General features: G+C 39.5%; 1 protein-coding gene across 5 annotated transcripts in view; it reads right to left on the bottom strand.

Moving 5' to 3' along the window:
* LOC142377541 (dedicator of cytokinesis protein 3-like) overlaps positions 1 to 19571 on the bottom strand; it is a 224270-nt gene that overhangs the window by 103484 nt on the left and 101215 nt on the right. For all 5 annotated transcript variants that reach the window (XM_075461759.1, XM_075461761.1, XM_075461760.1 and 2 more), the window contains exon 3: positions 11561 to 11601. In XM_075461759.1, the coding sequence (XP_075317874.1) occupies positions 11561 to 11601 (41 nt within the window). The remainder of the gene's footprint in view (positions 1 to 11560; positions 11602 to 19571) is intronic.

Here is a 19571-nt window from a genome sequence, read left to right as displayed (position 1 = left end):
AGCCAAAGAATGATCAATCAATTACAAATCAAATGCAGGAAGTGTTGCTGAGAGGTTTTAGCTCTTTGATGAGAGAAAATCCTATCTGCTACAAAAACCAAGTGTGAACACTGATTCTCCTTTTACTTCACTTTAATGTGAATTTAATGAGCCAGTCATTTGCAAAAAAGGTGGAACTCATCTATTACTTTATGTGATAATCATTTGTTTACAAAATCAGATATTAGTCTTGAATGGATCAATTACCTGGAAATATTGGTTTCTACAGAGATTGCAGCATTTTGAGTTGTTGGTTCTGCAGCCTGAGGGGCCATGTTTCTACTGCAATGCAAAAGCCAGCAAAGGCAGAACTCTGACCATTTGGTATTTTCTTAACCTTAAAATTTGCTTCAAGCATTGTTGTGGTATTTTCGTTCCCAGCACAGAGGGCAGGGTGCACAGCTGTAAAAAGATGATGGGTTCAATGCAGAGGCACAAAGTTGCTGTTACTTTTAAGGAAAATATGCCTTAGACATCTCAGACATACAGTCAGATGCAGCATGAGCTTACTGTTTAAAATTGTATTATTGAGTTTTATGAGTGTCATTTTTGGGTATAATTGCATTGTCTTTAAAAGAACAACACTACACCTCCCCAAGAGCTCGATCGAGGAGTCTGTGCATGTGTTCGGGTTCAAGGTGATGCTTTATCCTCCAAAGAATCTGTATCCAACTCAAAAATTCTTATTCTGTATCTCAAAATCTACACCCTTCACTGTCCTGTCTCCCAACTAAAAGGAAGATGAGAAGTGGAGGGAAAATAAATTCTTGTCTAGATTCCAAGAACACTCAGTCTACAGCATATTTTATGCTTTCTTGAGACTGTAATTAGAAGCTCGACTTCCCAGTGTGATAGAAAAAAAAAAAACTCAATATATACTTTCTAACCATCTTCATCTCTCTACTTGCTCTCAGATGGCAATGGATTTTTTTTAGGGGGCTCAATAATTTTCAACAAGTTGCCTTCTGTATTTAGAGCTTTTCATGTTGTTTAATGATATATGTGCTTGTGTTTATAGCTTACAAGTATATCAGTTAGTCTTGGAACAGAAAGACATGGAAATAAGTTCGGACTGACAGTACAAAAGAGTCAAAATATTCTCTTTGGAATAACAAATCAACACAGAACAAAGCTTTCAGTGTCAGTCTTTAAAGGGCTGGGTAAACGCAGTGAAATGTCAAATGTTTGTGTTATTATCCGATGTATTATCGCCATAATGTTGTTTGTTTGTTTTTTTAACCATCCACGATTCTTGCCTAAACCAGGCCAAGTCATTTTCTTTCCGAAACCTACCTGAGTGAAACACAGAAAAGGAAATAAAAACATGAATATAGAAAACATAGATGTCAAAAACTATATTGAAATAAAACTGTTATATTTTAATTACTTCAGAGTGAGCAGTAAATATCCACACCTTCACACACTCCTTTCCTCAGCCATGTTGCACCATCATCTTCCAACAGCAGCCCAGAAGGGACAAACCCTAGTAGTAACATCTGCACTGGAAGTGGGCCAGCATATCAGTCTTGTGCAGTCACCTTCTTTCAATAGTGTAAATAAAACCATTAGAGCAAGTGAAGAATGCGTCGGTGTGCATTACAAAGCGTAATGTGATTTAGCATTTTTCAGGCTTTTCTCCACACTTCTGCACAGAGAATGTTTCTGATTGAAAAAAGAAGGTTTAAAACCTTCTGCTTGCATGTCTTTAGTCTGCAGAAGCGTGTTGACACTGAGCTCTGCACCATCACAAATCTGTCATCTCATGCTCCTTTTACTCTTCTCTCAGATCATATCTTTTACAAAATGCTCTTAATGTGAATCAGGGCAGTCTGTAATGTGATATTATTCTGAAATCTACAATACGGTGCAGGTCACAGAATGTTATTTTGGTTTTTGCTGAAACATTATTAGACTAATAGTGATGTCCTGTTTGCTTGCTTCAACTGTTTGTGTGTGATGTGTAATGTTTTTGCTCAAAGAGCAGGGAAATGACATCAGATCACATGACTCTAAAACCAGATGTAAACAGTTTTTTTCACCTGTTCATAAATTATATTGACCAGACAAAGAATTTCCTTCACTTACATATAATTCAAAATAAACAATTAAATATAAGTATAGATTAGTGGGAAATTTGAAAAATAAAAGTTAAATATTACATTAAAATGACATCAATGCATTAATTTAGTTTGACTGGAAGTTTAATGTTACAAGCTGAGTGTACAAGCAACTGAGATATCAGCTCAAACATTTTAAAAATGCAACACCATATTTGCATATATTTTATTTAAAATGTTTGTTTTATGTCTGTCGCAGATCAACTGTAAGAGCTTTGAAGCTCACCAACAGATGTTTCTGTACAGTTATCATAAGTGGAGTATACCCAGCAGGGCAGTGCTGCGTTTAATAAACACGATCATAGTCATTACAAATCCCAGAATGGACGGAAATCTTCTTTCAAAAGTGACAACTTCTATGTAGTGCAGCATGTCATGTGTGCATAATGTGTACAGTTCATGTTGATATCAGATTTTGGGTTTATACAGAGGGCAGCCAAGGGAGGACTCTGAGGGCAGTGAGCCAAAGTGCTGATCCTGAAAAGGACTGATAACCATGACTAATGCACAGCAAGTGCAGTCCCAAAAGCCCAACTGGTTGTGTTGTCATGTGAGCATTTGCATGTTTATATTTGTGTTTTGTTTATGAAAAATCTACTTTGATTGGTATAATCTCTACTGGAAGGTGAACACATAAACAGTCACTGCCCAGCTTGCACTCATTCACAAACATGGCATTTAGCCTGTGGGTTATTTGTGAAAGTATGCGTTAACTTTAACAGGCAAAGTAGATCAGCAGACCTTTCGTACACCAACATAATGTGTACTGTTGCAGTTGCATCTGCGACACCAGAAAGCCAGTTATACACACAAACACACACACACAAGACAGTCTTTTCATAAATATTCTACAAAAAAATAGAACCTAAAATGTATCTAAATGAACCACAATTCCCAACAAAATACTTCCATTTCCAAAATGCTGACAAGGTATAGTCAGCACACTCACAAAGTCAGGCACAATCAAACACATACCAGCACATAAACTTCAGGCATTCTTAGCTCCTTGGGCAGCCGGCACTGCAGCTGAATTCATGCCATAGAGATTCTCAGGCATTATGTATAAAGGTCAGAGTGGAGGGATAACAAAAATCTGCAAAAAACATTTGTTAAATTAACTTTACCAGTTTGAGAAAGATAGATGAGAAATGTCAGTCAATAAAAATTAAAATAAATTAAAAAAAATTAAAAATCAGACAATTACTGAGATAAGTATCTGAAGAGATATACACTTATTCATGGAGTGCAGATGCAAAATACACCAACAAGATCTGCCATGTGCAAAGTATTGGTTAACGTCAATGTCAGTAAAGAGCAGTCACTGACATCTAAAAAGACAGAAGCACACATTCTAATACTGATAAAGCACATGGGTGATTAAAAATGTAACTTCAAGTAAATGTTGTTTTTTTTTATTTGAAATTTAAAAAGTTTGATTGTAGTTCGAAAAAAAAGCTGAACAGCATATCTGGAACAGAGAAGCACTGCTGATGCTGACTGCGAGCTGCCCTCTCTGTGACCCCGATGGTTACTGTCATCTGAACATTGATGAAACTCAGAGTGGGAAGTTCTCTAAAGTGCAGCTGGATTAGAAATTACTCAGAGCTAGAAGACATTTCCTCAGGGAGACAAAGCGATTCGTTTTAACTAGCAAGCTCACTGTAGAGAAACCAGGTGATTAGGATGGAACTAACAGGATTGGGATGAGAAAGAGGCAACAGATGAAAAACACAGTCACACTTAGGTATATCATCACAATGTAAAACCACAGCATGCAAGGATATGAACGCATACTGTAGCACGCAAGTAGGCATGATTATATAATGGTCATTTGCACATGTCACATTTGCACACACACGCACACGCGTATGCACACACACACACACACAGACAAATAGCTCTTGTAGCACAAATGCATGCAGATTTAGATCATGTCACGTTCAGGCTCCATCACGGCATGGGAATAGGATCTGCTCCCTTTCTAGCAGAAGCATGGCTCTGTCCCACACAAGCTCTTTTCCTATGGCGTGATCTTTGTGCCACCAGGTTGAGCGCGCTTCAAACATTTAATTTCCTAAGCTGGTGTAGTTTTATTTTTCTACCGTTTTAGATTTTGATCAAATCAAAATCAAATCAAATTTATTTGTAGCACATTTCATGTACAAAACAATTCAAAGTGCTTTACATAAAATAAAAGCATTGCAGCAGGGAGTGGAAGAAGCATTAAAAATACATAAAAGAATATAAAGAGAAACAAATAAAAAAGTTGATGTTAGGTTTCTTTCTCTAAAATATTTGTGACCTATCCCTGACACCCTACAACAGTAATCAGTAACTAGCTAGCACCCAACTACACCAGTTCTAACACGATTATTACAATTCTTCCTCTTTATTTTTTTATTATTTATCACACAAATACCAGTCTGTGATTGGCTGGTGGCGTGGCTCATTTACATACAACTTAGAGTTGCGAGCGCAGAGACAGAGCCGCGAGCGAGCAGAGACACAGAGCGAGCGAGCAGAGACACAGAGAGAGCGAGCGAGCAGAGACACAGAGAGAGCGAGCGAGCAGAGACACAGAGCGAGCGAGCAGAGAGATAGAGCCGAGCGCGAGCAGAGTGAGCCGTTCGAGCGAGCAGTTTGTCAGAGTTGAGCGCGTGTCCGAGCACCTATGAGCGAGCGTGTGTGAGATTCATACGCACACGCTTAAAATTATTGTTCCTTCAGATAGATCTGTGCCCTCAAATCAGTGTCACTGCGCGCTCAACCTGGTGGCACAAAGATCACGCCATATTTTCCCTGTCCCAGTATTTAGGCCTATTTTTTGGCCAGCTGCTGTTTCTGGAGCGTGAAATAAACCTGCACATGAATATAAATGCCCATGTTTACTGTACACTGGTTAAGAAAATTTTTTTTTTTTTTTTTTGGTGTTTTTACATATGCACTTACAACTGAAGGTTAACAATGTAAATGTCAGGGCGGTCGGTGGCGTAGTGGGTTAAGCAGCCGCCCCATGTACAGAGGCTACAGTCCTCGCTGCAGCTGGCCCCGGTTCGACTCCCGCACCGAGCGGCACTGTGCTGCGTGTCTTTCCCCTCTCTCTGCCCCCTGCTTCCTGTCACTCTCAAACTGTCCTAACATTAAAGGCATAAAAAGCCCAAAGAAATACTTACTTTAAAAAAAGAATGTGAATGTCGCTTTGTTTCAGGCCAACTAAAGGTGCAACTAGGAGACGAGTTATCCAAATAATATCCAAATGGTGAAACTGAAGGCTGAAACAGGCTTATACAGCCTCATTAACAGCTAATAATACATTACCTTAATTAACCATGCTGAGAAGGCATTTTCAGAAACAATGACTGAGCATTAGCGGGCGGCTGTAGCTCAGGAGGAAGAGCAGTCACCCACCAATCGGAAGGTCGGTGGTTCGACTCCGGCTTCCATGGGCTACATGTCGAAGTGTCCTTGGGCAAGACACTGAACCCCACATTGCCTACCGATAAATCCGTCGGTGTATGAATGTTTGTGTGAATGATTATAAAGCACGTAGTGTGTATAGATGTAGACGTGCTGTATGAGTGTGTGCGATTGGGTGAATGTGGCATGTAGTGTTAGAAGCGCTTTGACTAGAAAAGCGCTATACAAGTACAGTCCATTTACCATTAGGAGACCCGCAGTGGGTAGGAGCCTTGGTTATTCTGACAGCTTGCCGGGTGTCTCTGGACATTAGTTGTAATCTTTTGAATGCTTGCTGTAAAGTTGTAGCTGCTTCTCCACCTCCATCTACCTACTTCATCAACACTGTTAACCTCACCACATCATACTCGCTATTGATGTATCTCTAATCCAACAGAGTTTATACTCCTCAGTGCTGCATAGAGGTTTTCAGCAAGACATTGATAATAAGTATCTTTATGAATTATTTTAAAACATTAATGTCAGAGAGCTATGAGACAGCTGAGGGTGATGACATCACCACTTCTCTTAAAAGGTTGTAGAATATAAAAGGTCCAGATTTGTTTATATTTTCTGAACATAATGAAGTTGGTCAAAAAAAAAAAACCCTACTTGTGAGGAAACAGAATAATGCTCCCACATAGGACTTTAAAACGAGTCTCATGTCTTGCAATTGTGTCACTCCACCACCACACCCCCCTGCCTCCTAGCTTTGTACTACATAAACTGAACAATAGAATTGTGGTGATGTTTCTTTAGTAAGAATATGTGGTGATATAATACAATGTGGTCTTAAAGTTTATTTCTGTGAGACCAAGATTTCAGGCTTCAGAGGGCTGGAAGGGACCAGAAAGCACTCAGCATTGCTGCACCAATAGCCGCATTCGGACAGAGCCGTTCTAAGAATGGTCCTCCTTGAATTTCGTTCTGATAACTGTCCTTCCCCAGCGGAACTGTTTCAGTCTGCATTCGCACATAAGTCGGGACCAGGTCGGGACTGATGCGGCACAACCGTCTGCGACAGTGACGTGTTACTTTAGCGCCACACTCAATAACAAAACAAAACAAAACCCGGTAAAAGTAAGGAGAGAAGAAAAAAACACCACAAAGAAGCTAACATGGAGAGCGGGGAGGCCACCGTGTTCATGGTCTGCATGATGGTGATATTAATCATGGACGATCACATCGGGCATCTAACATCGAGGCTGGAAAAGCTCACAGAGAGAGTCAAGAGACGAAGGATCGAGCGCAGGCCATACTTTTTCATTTCATGAAGGAAGGAAGGAGAGCAGAGCGCCGCAGACAAAGGAGACAACGTGTAAGTTTAACTTATTAAACACCCGCCGGTTGTGTTCGTGTGATAAACATTTCAGCCGTGACAGTATGACAAGGGGCGTAGCTACCGACCACCAAACACCTCCGTCAGATGTGTTCCTATAGAACCCTGAAAAGACCCAGCCTCGGAGAAGGAGCTGAAAGGGTTATAGGAACTGAGGGAGATGGTCCCGAGTTCCTGTATGTCTGAATGCGGGAGAAAACGGCTCCGTGGATTAAAAGGTTATAGGAACTGCAAAAGGTTCCTACAGTCCGAATGCGGCTAATATAGATGGTCAGGACAGAGACAAATGTATGGTATGTATGGCAGTCCTCCGTTTGCCAAGTGACTACGTAGAGACACATTGCATCTGTCAAGCTTCCAGTAGAGATAAAACATAATAAAACACTCACTGTAGATGCAAATAATTCTACAAGTGCATTGTGGTTTACTGGCCTCTGAGATTATTTAGATAAAGTATAAGAATTATTTTATAGTTACAAAATGTAATTCAAATTTTGTCAGAATAATGACTCTGAGAAATGCATATTAAACTGAGCATTTAAGCTGTTATTATCCCTCTAACCTTATCATTTAGCTCCTTCTGCAATTCCACTCAAGCAAGGAAACGGTGGAAGATGACTTGACTTTGTGGCCTTTGATCCCTCAAAAGTTGAGTAATAATGTTAAACATAACATAGTTTTGAATTTTGACACGTCTGTTGATGCTATCTTCTCCTCATCCTCTCATCCAACGGGCTCCTTCCTTATAAGCCGTCGAAGGTTTTTTTCTGTTAAAGTGAGTAAATAGAGTTTTCCCTTGCAGCTGATGCCTTTGTGCTTGTTTCATATGCTCTATCAGAAAGAATGTTGTTTATTCCATGTCTTATTTGTATTCATGTGTTTAGCCAGTTTAATTGTTGTTATGTCCTATCATTTTCCATTATATGTTAATCACAATCACAAGCTTAAGTTGATGTTTTTCCAAGAGCAAAATAAAGCTATTTGATGAACCCTCATTGTTAAAGAGTTCTATTCACCACAGTGCTCTCGAGATTTCAGATGTCTGGTTTGCATGAGGAAGTCAGCTGTACTGAAGTCAATTATCTTTGCTGTAACTTAAAATTAATTACTGTGCTGTCCACAGCAGAACCATTTTGTTGGTCCACTCCAAGTCAAGGTTTGCTCTGGAGATGCAGCCTCTCAACAACATCTGATTCTCACTTGCAAGCTTAGAGATTAAACCACACCACGGTGTGTGTAATGCACATAAGAGCAATGTTTTAAATATTTATTGTTTAACTTCTATTTGAGGTGAAATATAAGTATTTCAGGTATTCTATACGGGAAGTTGTCTGACAGCAGAAACGCTGTCAGTGCACAGTCTGATAGGATCCTACAGAATTCTGAAGCAGGATGAAAAAAATATTTTTCCTATGTTTACTATTCTTTTACGACTTCCTGGTCTCTGCTGTTGCAAACACCTTCCTCAAGTGCAGACACTGCCATGCAAACATGTCTGCAAAGTTCTCTTCCTCAGATGTGTTTTTGTACTGGCCATTTAGGACTGCTACAAAGCATGGCATGTTGCCAATGAGCTTTAAATGTGAATATGAATATAGACTGCTTATAAACTTTTAGAAACTCTTTTCATTTGTTCTGATTGTTAGATATGCAGAAGTCTTTTTCAGGATGGTGGAAATGGCATTATAATCTGTTTATGCATATGTTCCCCTACATCAGTGATAATTTTGAAGAATATGGAAACAGGACAGGGTTGTTTTAATTGTTACCATTATGAAATTATGTTGAAACTTTTAAAAATAATGGTTTACTCTTTACTAAATGTGTTTGCCCATGTTTACTAATGTTCCTTTTGAACTCTCCAAGTGGTCTTTTGTGGAGAAAGTCTGAAGACATCTTTAGAAAAAGCTATGTACAATAAAACATTCACATTTTGTGCTTTTCATGTAAAACCAAGACCAAGATCTGGTGAGGCATCAGGGTGTGGAGTCTGATTGGTTCTGATTTTCAGCTAAAAGCTTACAACTGCACTCAATCCCAGTAATATTTTACCATTTGTGGGGGAAAAGTATTACCTTTAAAAAAAAAAAAAAATCAAGCATTTAATCTATATGGCTGTAGAACAGCTCTGAGTTTTCTTTGGGTATGCCATGGACATGGTATTTTAGGGTAATTTAGCTATTTCTGCTTCTGTTTCAGTTATAGCATCTTCCTGTGATTAAGATAAAAAAAAAAACCTTGCAGATGATCCATTTTGTGTTATTACCTCTGTTATCTACAAAGCAAGAGACCTAGCAGAGACTGAAAAAGAGCAGCTTATGGAAACACTGCTGTTTAGAAATAGCAAAGCTAGACGGTGAAGCCTCTTATGGACTCCCAGAGCAGAATAGAGCAGAGGACAATGGGACACACACACAAGAAACCCAAAATCAGAAGGGCTGCTGTAAAGGTTGCTTCTTTAAATCACCTAACTGCATCAAAATTCTAAAAAAAAAAATACTTAATACACACATAAAGGAACTCACTGCTTACTTAGTTTCATTTGTACCCTTATAAGTGAACTTAATGAGTTTATCTAATCTACCTTAAATACAACCAAACTCAAGTTCTTCCAGTAATTACATTTCTTAATTTAACAAATGAAGTTGTTAATTTTCAAGAATCTTGTAACTTCTAATCTTCTAACTTTCTAGTTCCTGGTAATTAATTCATTTAAGATGTTCGACTATTAATTCATTACAGAGGAAAAACACGAGATTCTGCTACATTAGAGGCTAAATGGCAAGCTTATCAAAGTCTGCATGTTTGTAAAATTCAACAGAACTATGGGTCAGACTGATAAATATATCAGCCAAGTATTGTGATAAAGCTTCTCTGGCAGTTTTGAATATGTTTTAAAAGATTAAGCATGATTATGTCAGACCAACACGAGAAAGTAAAATTACTGATAGTACTAAGTTCCAAACAGCCACACTACAAGGTGGAATGAGAGTTCAGCTGTTATGGAGAGGGACAGGATAAGAAAACTGGTTGAATATGACAATAAAGCCACACACTTTCAGAGAGCTTCTAGTGACACAACTTTTCACACACAAAATGGCCAGAATCAGTTGTGTTACGACAGACTGTGAGCTTGGCTAACCACTCAATGAAATGGGTGTGAATACCAGATTTTCAGTTTACAAGCACCGGAAATTAAATAGTATTTTCTGAAACCAAAGGAAATGTTTCAACATCTGACAAATGCCTCTGTTGGAATAAGCTGGTGACTTATACAGAGAACATATGAGCAGCATTGTCAGTAGAGCAGTAGCTCTGGTCTTCTGGTGTATTTACAGAGGAGGCACTCAGGCCCAACACTGAATTGTAGGTCACCAATGCTCTGGAAGCACTCAAAGCCTGACACAGGATACAGAAAGCCAGGCGAATATAGACTCCATCCATTAAAACATATTTTTAGACTTGTTTACTGGCAAACGTGAGCACAAATAAAATGTGATCCGTTCTGAGATGACACTCTATTGTGTTCCTGTACAGCATGCAATTGTGGACCGAATGCAGGTTTTTACCAATGTTCACACTGTGTTACTGAGAGCTAGAGTACTCAGCATGTAGGCCCTTCTTCTTGAAAACAGGAAATGTTAAAACAAAACCAAAGCACTGCTGTATGTTTCAAACTCTTCCTTCATAGGTACAATGAGTAACATATCGTGAATTATAGCATCAGGAGGTGTGAGGGCATCATGGTAGCCAGAGGTTAAAGGCACAAACCATAACCACACACGATCATGTACAGCTGTGGACCTTTTCTTCATGTTATTCTACACCTTTGTTTCCTCTCATGTCATATCTCATTTGTACATCATTAATAAAGGATGAATGAAATGTCCCAAGCGAGTATTTGATCTAAACATCACATTCTTTTTTACCTGAGTATACCATTAACTCGCATGAATTTAGACAATCTTTTTTTACATAAAAACTTTAAGTGAAGAAAAATCTTCACTTCAAAAGTCAGTGTTTAAATGCACAGTTAAGTCGAACCATGGTTATAGCTCAACTAGGCCATTTAGTGAGACTACTATCCCAGTTCCAGTATACAAGCACAGGAGGGATTTACTGACTGAGTGTGTCTGATTCCTCTATGAGAGACAGCGATACGGCCTCCTTCACCTTGAGAGTATCAGACTTTTTCCATTTGACCAGATTAAAAACAATTTAGATAATGGGCTGTCAGTACCATGTCGACTAGTGAATTTGACAAGTTTACAGATTTGTTTATTTCCGAAGTGCTTTATGCTTTACATTTATAATATTTTTTTAATGGCATTTAAATCTACTGAGTGTTTACCATCTAGCAACACTGTGTGAAGTTTAAAGTCTGTCAGAGACTTCAGTGAAAGATACACACAGAGAAACCTGTTCTGAAGGAAGCATTGTAACACAGAAAATACCCTACCATTGAATTACATAAGTCTCCTTGACGCATAACAAACAAAGGTGGGCACAACTCACTAAATCATAAGAAAACATTTCAGAGGAACAATAGAATTATTGGATTATTATTGGATTGAGAGATGAAAGTAATAAAACTGTCAGTCTCTCTTACCTTGACATTTGGTTTCCTTGTTGAGAATCCTCTGTACCATCCTGAAAGAGAGCACAATCAACAATGACTAAGACTGATAAGCAAAGCAGATTCAGTGAAGAGTTGAACGTGGTTATGAGTCAGCAGCTTGACTGAATATATAGAGAAACTCTGGCTTGAACATTTTCCAACAAAGAGGTAATCTTTCTCTCAGATTCAATCTTTAAAAAAAAATGTGAACGAAAAATAAAAACAAAACATTCAGAAATTTAAAAAGCAAAATGCTCATCAACTCTACAGTTGTACACTTGAATTATACACTTTACACATGTAGACCAACAAATATTCGGTTGATAACCAGATTTGAAAAACTTTGGCTACGTACACAGACGTGGTAGATTTGAAAGAATCAGAGAGGTGCAATGCAAGAGGTAGAACAAAAGCATCATCTGAAATGTTATTTTCAGGTACGAAATGTATTTTCATGCACAGTCCTCTGTTCTTCACTCAGCTAGATATTGTTAAAGGGTTTTTTCTTTACCAGTAAAAATCATTTAACCACTGCTGCCTCCTGTGGACAACCCAGCCCTTTTTTTTGTTGCCCAAGTTCAACAGTGTTTCAATTATTTTTTTCTTTGTCTCCTAATGTTTGTGCTATTTCTGGGATGGATTTGTTTTGCTTTGGTAGCTTAATGATGATCTATTTGATTTACACTAAAAGCTCTTTTAACTGCATGCTGTAATTTTACTTGAAAAAAAATATATAAAAATAATAGTCACGCTAGTCTTTGTATAAGCATTTTTAGGTTGTTTGTCATATTACATTTGAGCTTCTGAAAGAGACAGTTGAAAGTGATCTCAAATGCATTGTGAAACGTAGAAAAAAAATATTGTGCACATTCTTTAAAGATTTATTCTTGACTGCTAATTGTTAATAAGACTTTTTCCTCAACAAAACTAGCTCAGGCTCAAAACTCAGCAAAAGGTCTGAACATGTTTTTAACCAGTAATTTATCCAGAAAATGCACTTGTAAAATGAACACACTTTATCAGAAGATACAGCACATGCTTAGTTTGTACAGCTGTCAAAAAGAGGAAAAGTCAAGTTTTGTGCATGTGTTTAGGGGGAAGGTTAGAGGATATAGATGATGGCCTACTGGATGTGAGCGTACACTGGATGCTATGAGTTGATGACTGTGGAGGACAAAGTTAGAGAGACACTGACAGACATGACGCCCTCCAGCTGAAGACAGATTTAGTCCACTGTACTTAACCCTGTATCAGTGTGTGTGTTTGTGTGTCTGTTGTTCCTCTATCTTTAAAGGGACCATTACGCAAACTAAAGAAAAAAAATATATAAGTAATATCTTTGTAAAACTAAAATGACTCCTGTTTATATAAATGTCTTTGTTAGTTGACTACTTCCTTCTTTTTTTCCCCCAGAAAACTGCTTTAAAGGGGAACTCCGGGGCATTTGAAGCGCAATCCCATTGCTAGAGGTTGTCAAATACTGATAGTAGGACACAGACAGGTGCAAATCGGCGCTCCCTGTGCGGCGATTGCGCTGTTTGCGCAGCCTGTCATGCGAGGCTAATACGTGGTGGCTAAGGGGCAAGTGCTAACCCTTCCACGTAAAACAACAACTTGCACACAGCAGAAACGTCACACCACTTTATAAACCATCCGACAATAAAGTCACAAGCCTTACCATCAAAACCATATGCATGGTTCTCACATTACTGGCATGGGGACGTTACAAAACAACTTTATAAACAGTATGTCACTTACCTCTTGTTGGTATGCTCGCGCATGTGAAAGCCCAAAAGAGTCAATGGACGATAATCCCATATACAAAACAATTATCTTCTCTAGAAAAACTGCGTTCAAGTATTTAAAACATTACAACAATATTACTGGGCATGTATTGTTGTAATGTTATTCTAAAAATGGTATGCAGTGTATCTATTTGTTGTATCTATTTATCAAAATCGGACAAGCAGGATCATTTTCAAGAAACTTCTAAAGTTCTATGAAGCCTCTTTTTTGAGTTTTATGATGAACATCAAAGATAAAAAAAAAGGTTGAAACGATATGTGTAACATGTTTATGTGTTTCTCACTTCATTTGACTGAGCTGTGACCAAAAGAAGAAGCACAAACTGCAGTTATAAGACTGTTTAGGTTAGGCTAGTTAGGGCTCCGACGTAAACGCAAAGCAGAGGATGAAGCATTGCCAAATGTGCTTCTAAAGCAATTCCCTTCCATGGCAAAGAAAAGAAGATATGATGACACGTATCTTGCCTTTGGCTTCACCTGTACAACGGTGGGTAATGAGGAGAGACCTCAGTGTGTTTTCTGTCTTAAAATGCCAGCTTGTGACAGATTGAAGCCAAACAAGCTAAGACACCACTTGGAGACAAAACATCCAGAGCACAAAGACAAGCCAGTTGAGTTTTTCAGACAAAAACTCGTAAACTTCCGTGCTCAACAGTCATTTTTTACTAAAGCTGCATCCGTGTCGGCAAATGCTCAACTCAAAGTTGCTTACCGAGTGGCACATTGTAAAAAGCTGCACACAATAGCGGAGGAATTAATACTTCCCTGTGCTTTGGACATGGTTTCTATGCTTGATGACTCTGCAGCCAACACTTTAAATAATTACACTGTAAAGGTGGTTTGTTATTTATTTCTCATTCTAAAACAAGTTGTAATGGCACTTTACTTAAAGGTCCCATGGCATGAAATTTTCACTTTTTAAGGTTGTTTAACATTAATATGAGTTTCTCTAGCCTGCCTGCGGTCCCCCAGTGGCTAAAAATGACGATAGACCTAAACCATGCACTGGAAATTATTCTCCGCCTTTGGAAATGTGACCATGCAGATGGCCTGATCGGGAAAGCCGCCGCTTATGACGTGGAGGTTGTTTCCACCCAGAGCCAATAAACTGCCTTTCCCCGCCCAGAGCTCTTTGGCCAGCTCATTGCGCTGTATATCATGTAAAAAATCTGTTTAGAGCTCCTGCATCAGAACCTCTAAAGAGCCAGTGGACAGATTTAGTTTTTTTCTGGGAAAGTGACGACAGAACCGAAGAGATTTGTGTGTGCGCCAAATATTTCACAGACAAAATGTTTTCAGAACTTGGGCTAATACAGAGCCCAAAGGAGAGCCCAGACACCCTGCGGAGGAATCTCATTTCAGCCGCTTGTATTCGCGATCTCGTTCTCTTGGTCACTACCCACAGCTGGTGACCATAGGTGAGGGTAGGAACATAGATTGACCGGTAAATCGAGAGCTTCGCCTTCTGGCTCAGCTGATTTTTCACTACGACAGGCCGGTGCAGAGACCACTGCAGACACCGCACCGATCCACCTGTCATCCACTTTCCCCTTCACGCACGGCTTTTTTGCTGTGTCTTGTGTAGCACTTGCTTGATGTTTGACTGTGTTAGGAGAGTTGTTCAGTAACTTGTGCGTCATATGGTCAAAGTAAGCTCATATCAACAGGTTTCGCTAGTTTTACGGCATAGGGCTGCCGTGCCATCTACGTGCCATTGCGATTCACAAAACATTTGCGCAAGGTACCACGGGCGTAAGTAAGGCCACACCCCCACTAAACAGTAGTGGTGCAACGAATCATCATTGGTCCGTGATCCGTTCGGAGCAATTATTTCGGTTTGGCACACACATGATCCACGGATTGATTTATGAAAAAAAAAATTGTGCGCATGTTCAGTCCTCACACAGCCGTTACCATTCCTGCTAGTTCCAGGAACAGAGGTACTTTCCACGCTCTGGGTAAAAGTCTGCAACAGTTCCCTCTTCAATAAGAAAACAGTCCTATGGCTCGTTTGTGATTTATTGTCCTCAGCGTACAACATGTAGAACAGTGGGCATGGAAAATAAAAGTAGGCTAGACTTCGGTGACTACTGTAACGATAACTGCTGCCTCTGTCTGTTTCCATATACTCGCGCTGCCACACAAACCTGTCGCCTAGGTTACCACACAGACATAACACGTATCTGACACAGCGATAGCTAACATAAAGAAAACCCCTAACCTGCAATACAGCGTGGTCATGGCAAGCGGAGGAACGCCCCACGTCATTTAAATCCCCTGTTTGGGAGCATTTTGGCTTCCCTGTCACATTTAATGAAGAAGGAAAGAGGTTGGTGGATAAAACCGTGACGCTGTGTAGGCACTGTGGCACAAGAAAGCCACACAACAGTGGAAACACATCGAGCATGGCCACGCATTTGCCGCAACATCACCCCGGTGTTTCACTGACAGGAGTGAAACCGAAAGCGGCTCCTAAGCAGCCCCTTCCTTCACAATCCGACCGGGCTAAAGGGATGAGGCCATATTCAGTTGTGCAAAACAAGGGCTTTGAACACATGCTGAACGTGCTCGAGCCACGTTAATAATTTAAAAGTGTTAAAAAACAAAAAGACAAAACATGTTTTTTTTGTCTTGTCTATTTTATTATTATTATTTTTTTTTTTTTTTTGCTGATCCGAAAAATGATCCGATCCATGACTCTGATCCGAGGAACGATCCAAACCGTGAGTTTTTTGATCCGTTGCACCCCTACTAAACAGCTCATTCTGAGGATCCTAAGGAAAGCTCATTTTTGGGACTGGCTGTAATTCTGCACCAAGGCAGAATTTTGGGGAAAAAAACTCAGATACAGTATTAGGAGACCACTAAAGCCTATAAAAATACATAAAAGCCTCCATTTATTTTCATGCCCTAGGATCTTTATTTATTTATTTTTTTAAGTTTTAGGCTTTATTAATTACAATGTGTGAAATAAACTGCAATGGAGTCTGAAAACAAAATATATGTCCTGTGCAAAAATGTTCTTATGTACCAAAGGGGGGCCCAGCAGAGAAAGTTTGGGAACCACTGGTCTAAAAGTCCAGAGTCAGAACCAGATTGGTGACAGAACTGGGCTGGCTTCACAATACTACTCACAGTCCCATGTGGTCTACACTGTATGACTATGTTTGTGCAAGTAATGAACCCTCTTTCTGCAGGTCTCAGAAAGTAAAACATTCTTTCCACATGGACGGACATCCATCAAATGCCATCAGCCGAGTAGAGAGCTGTCATCAAAGCTGACTCAACTTGAAATAAAACCTTGCCAGCTGAGAAACACTTGTATCCAGGGAATAAATATGGCCAGGAAAAGCACACAGACATCGTCAAAGACAGTAAGGACATTTATCTCCAGCCAAGTGGAAATTAAAATGATTGTGTCTGCACCTATTGAAAATGTAAGGGTTGGAGGATGGCTGTCACCAACAAAGTGAGACAAAAGAGATATTTATTTAAAAATGTTCACCATCTTAGACTTCTAGTCGTATACAACTTAATTAATAATTCTTATCAATTTTAACATGAGTCGTCAAAGCTCTAACTATCTGAATCAAAATATCATAACCACAAAGACAAAAATGTAGCTATGATTTCGACAAGAAATCAGTTTTGTTGGAAATTAAAGGTGAGAAATTTCAAGCAAGACTATAACAGCACCCAAAAATGCTTCAGTGCTTCCATTTATAATCAGAGTATCAGATGACATGCTTGACATTAACTTTCATCTTATCATCAGCAAAATCATGAGATTCATTTTTCGGCGACCATAATTTGATTTGAATATGGAGATGGAGGTTTAATTGGCTGGTTAATTAATAACCAATCAAGATTCATTTATTGCCAGCGTTAAGATGGCTGTGTTTGCTCCCCAGCCTCTCATCTATATGATAATCAAAATGAGGCTGGAGCAGAGCTGCCTGGGCCTGTTTGTAAAAGCTGAGATGAGGTGTGTGTGTGGGTGGGTGTGAGTTTGTGTAGTTACTGTAAGGAATAAGAAATTATGACAAGAGAATTGAATGACAAGGAAAAAAACTTATTTCTGGCAGGTATATAAACATATATACTGTATTATATAGTATGAATGTTATATACTACTATATGACTATATATTTGTGAAGGTACTGATGCATTTGATGCACGTGTGATGCATCATGGGGTGGATATTTTCCATATTCTTTACTGTAATGCAGTCTTTCACCAAATAAGTGTAATAATCTTCCCTCCCATAACCAAACAGTTCACAAAGTGGTCATTAGAATAATCCATCCATCCATTCGTTTTCTATACCCGCTTAATCCGTCGGTCGGGTTGTGGGGGGGCTGGAGCCTATCTCAGCGGTCAGTGGACGAGAGGCGGGGTACACCCTGGACAGGTCGCCAGTCCATCACAGGGCCACACAGAGACAAACGAGACAAACAACCACACACACTCACACTTACTCCTAAGGACAATTTTAGAGACACCAATTAAACTAACATTCATGTTTTTGGAGAGTGGGAGGAAGCTGGAGTACCCGCAGAGAACCCACACATACACGGGGAGAACATGCAAACTCCACACAGAAAGGCCCCAGCTGGGAGTTGAACCTGGAACCTTCTTGCTGTGAGGCTTTGCTAACCACCGTGAAGCCCCATTAGAATAATCATTTTGCACTATTAGCAACATAATCCACAATAATAATCACTTTAAATTATCTCCAAAGGTGGGCACTACTCAAGGGGCACTTTTGTTACTTTAATGGAGGTTCAGATTGAACTCATAATGGAAACTGCATTACACAACAGAGTTCCATCCAGCAATCGAATCAGCCAAATGTGAGTCTTAAATGATGCTGGATATCCCTGTAGAGTACACCTCAAGCTTGGTTATGAAAAGAGGAATTGCTTGTTGATGCAGTAATAGTACCCAAGAGGACATTTTTCATTGTAATTTCAATAATGACAGAGATTCAATAGAGGTGTGAGCTGCAGCTGAGCCACCTGCCCACTCACTGTGAACACAGCTTCAGCTTACAAAACACTGACACTGCACATGCATTGATTGATTGGTGACTGGAGAGTATGCTGTGTTAAATTTAATTGAAAATGGTGGATCAGCTAAACAAGTATCATGGCTGAAATTTTGGAAAGATTAAATACACCAATAATTGTCTTTTACATGAAGAAGCAGGATTGGTTGATGCTTCTCACACAGATTTCTGCTTGCCTGAGAAGCTTCAATAAAACCTGTGGGTAAACCCAGAAGACACTAAGCATGTGCTCTCCTCCAGGGGTCCCCTCATCAGTGCTTATTCATTAGCCGTGACAACACCAAGACAACATTGTGGTGGTGCCAACCTGATTGCAGAGAGGCACGGAATGAACTGTCATTTAAAGTAAACCTCACAGCAACGATATGCTGCAGTCAATTCCTTCTTCACAACATAAGGAGGGTCCAAATCCCAGCAGGTACACACCCAAGCTTTTTCTGGAGCTAATCTAATGTGTTGCCACCTGCCTGGTATTCAACTCTCCCAGGTTTTCATATAGCATCGTTTGCTGTTTGCTATAATGACTTTTTTTTGCTGCTTGCATCTGACTATAGTGCAGGCCTTGAGAACGATGAAGGAAACTGTTGCTTTCTAGTCAGTCAGTCGCACTTGAACTAAATGCAAGAACAAATGTTTTCCTAAGGGCTCGTGCCAGGCTGCTCTGCAACACCAAGACAATGAGAAAACTTTAAAAAAGATTATTTTCTGTTAAATTCTTTGCTTAATTTTATTTTTATTTTTTTCATGTGTGTGTTGAGTGATTACATTTTACTGTTCCATTCAATCCACCACTTCAGCATTTTGCTGCATCTACAATACCAAATCCATCTGAGAATCCTCCTAAGGCATGATGCATTGGTGCTAAATCATTTTGGAGAGCAACACAGTGTAAGCTGAGTACCCCTGCCACATATTATATTGTAACACTTGCCATGCTGTGGCACAAATGTGTTGGATTCACTCTGAGGGTGTGTCAATCTCGTGATAAATTGTGACACATTGAAGTGCCACTGTACCTTGAAGCCATGGTCAAACCCTACACCCTCTGCTCCTGGAGGTTACGCTGTCCCATCCATCAGAGACTGTTTTTCTTCTGCAGTGATGGGCTGAGTTCACTTTTCCAGCCTAC

The sequence above is a fragment of the Odontesthes bonariensis genome, chromosome 3 (assembly GCF_027942865.1).
Source record: "Odontesthes bonariensis isolate fOdoBon6 chromosome 3, fOdoBon6.hap1, whole genome shotgun sequence".
NCBI classification, from domain to species: domain Eukaryota; kingdom Metazoa; phylum Chordata; class Actinopteri; order Atheriniformes; family Atherinopsidae; genus Odontesthes; species Odontesthes bonariensis.
This window is presented reverse-complemented; position numbering and strand designations above follow the sequence as displayed.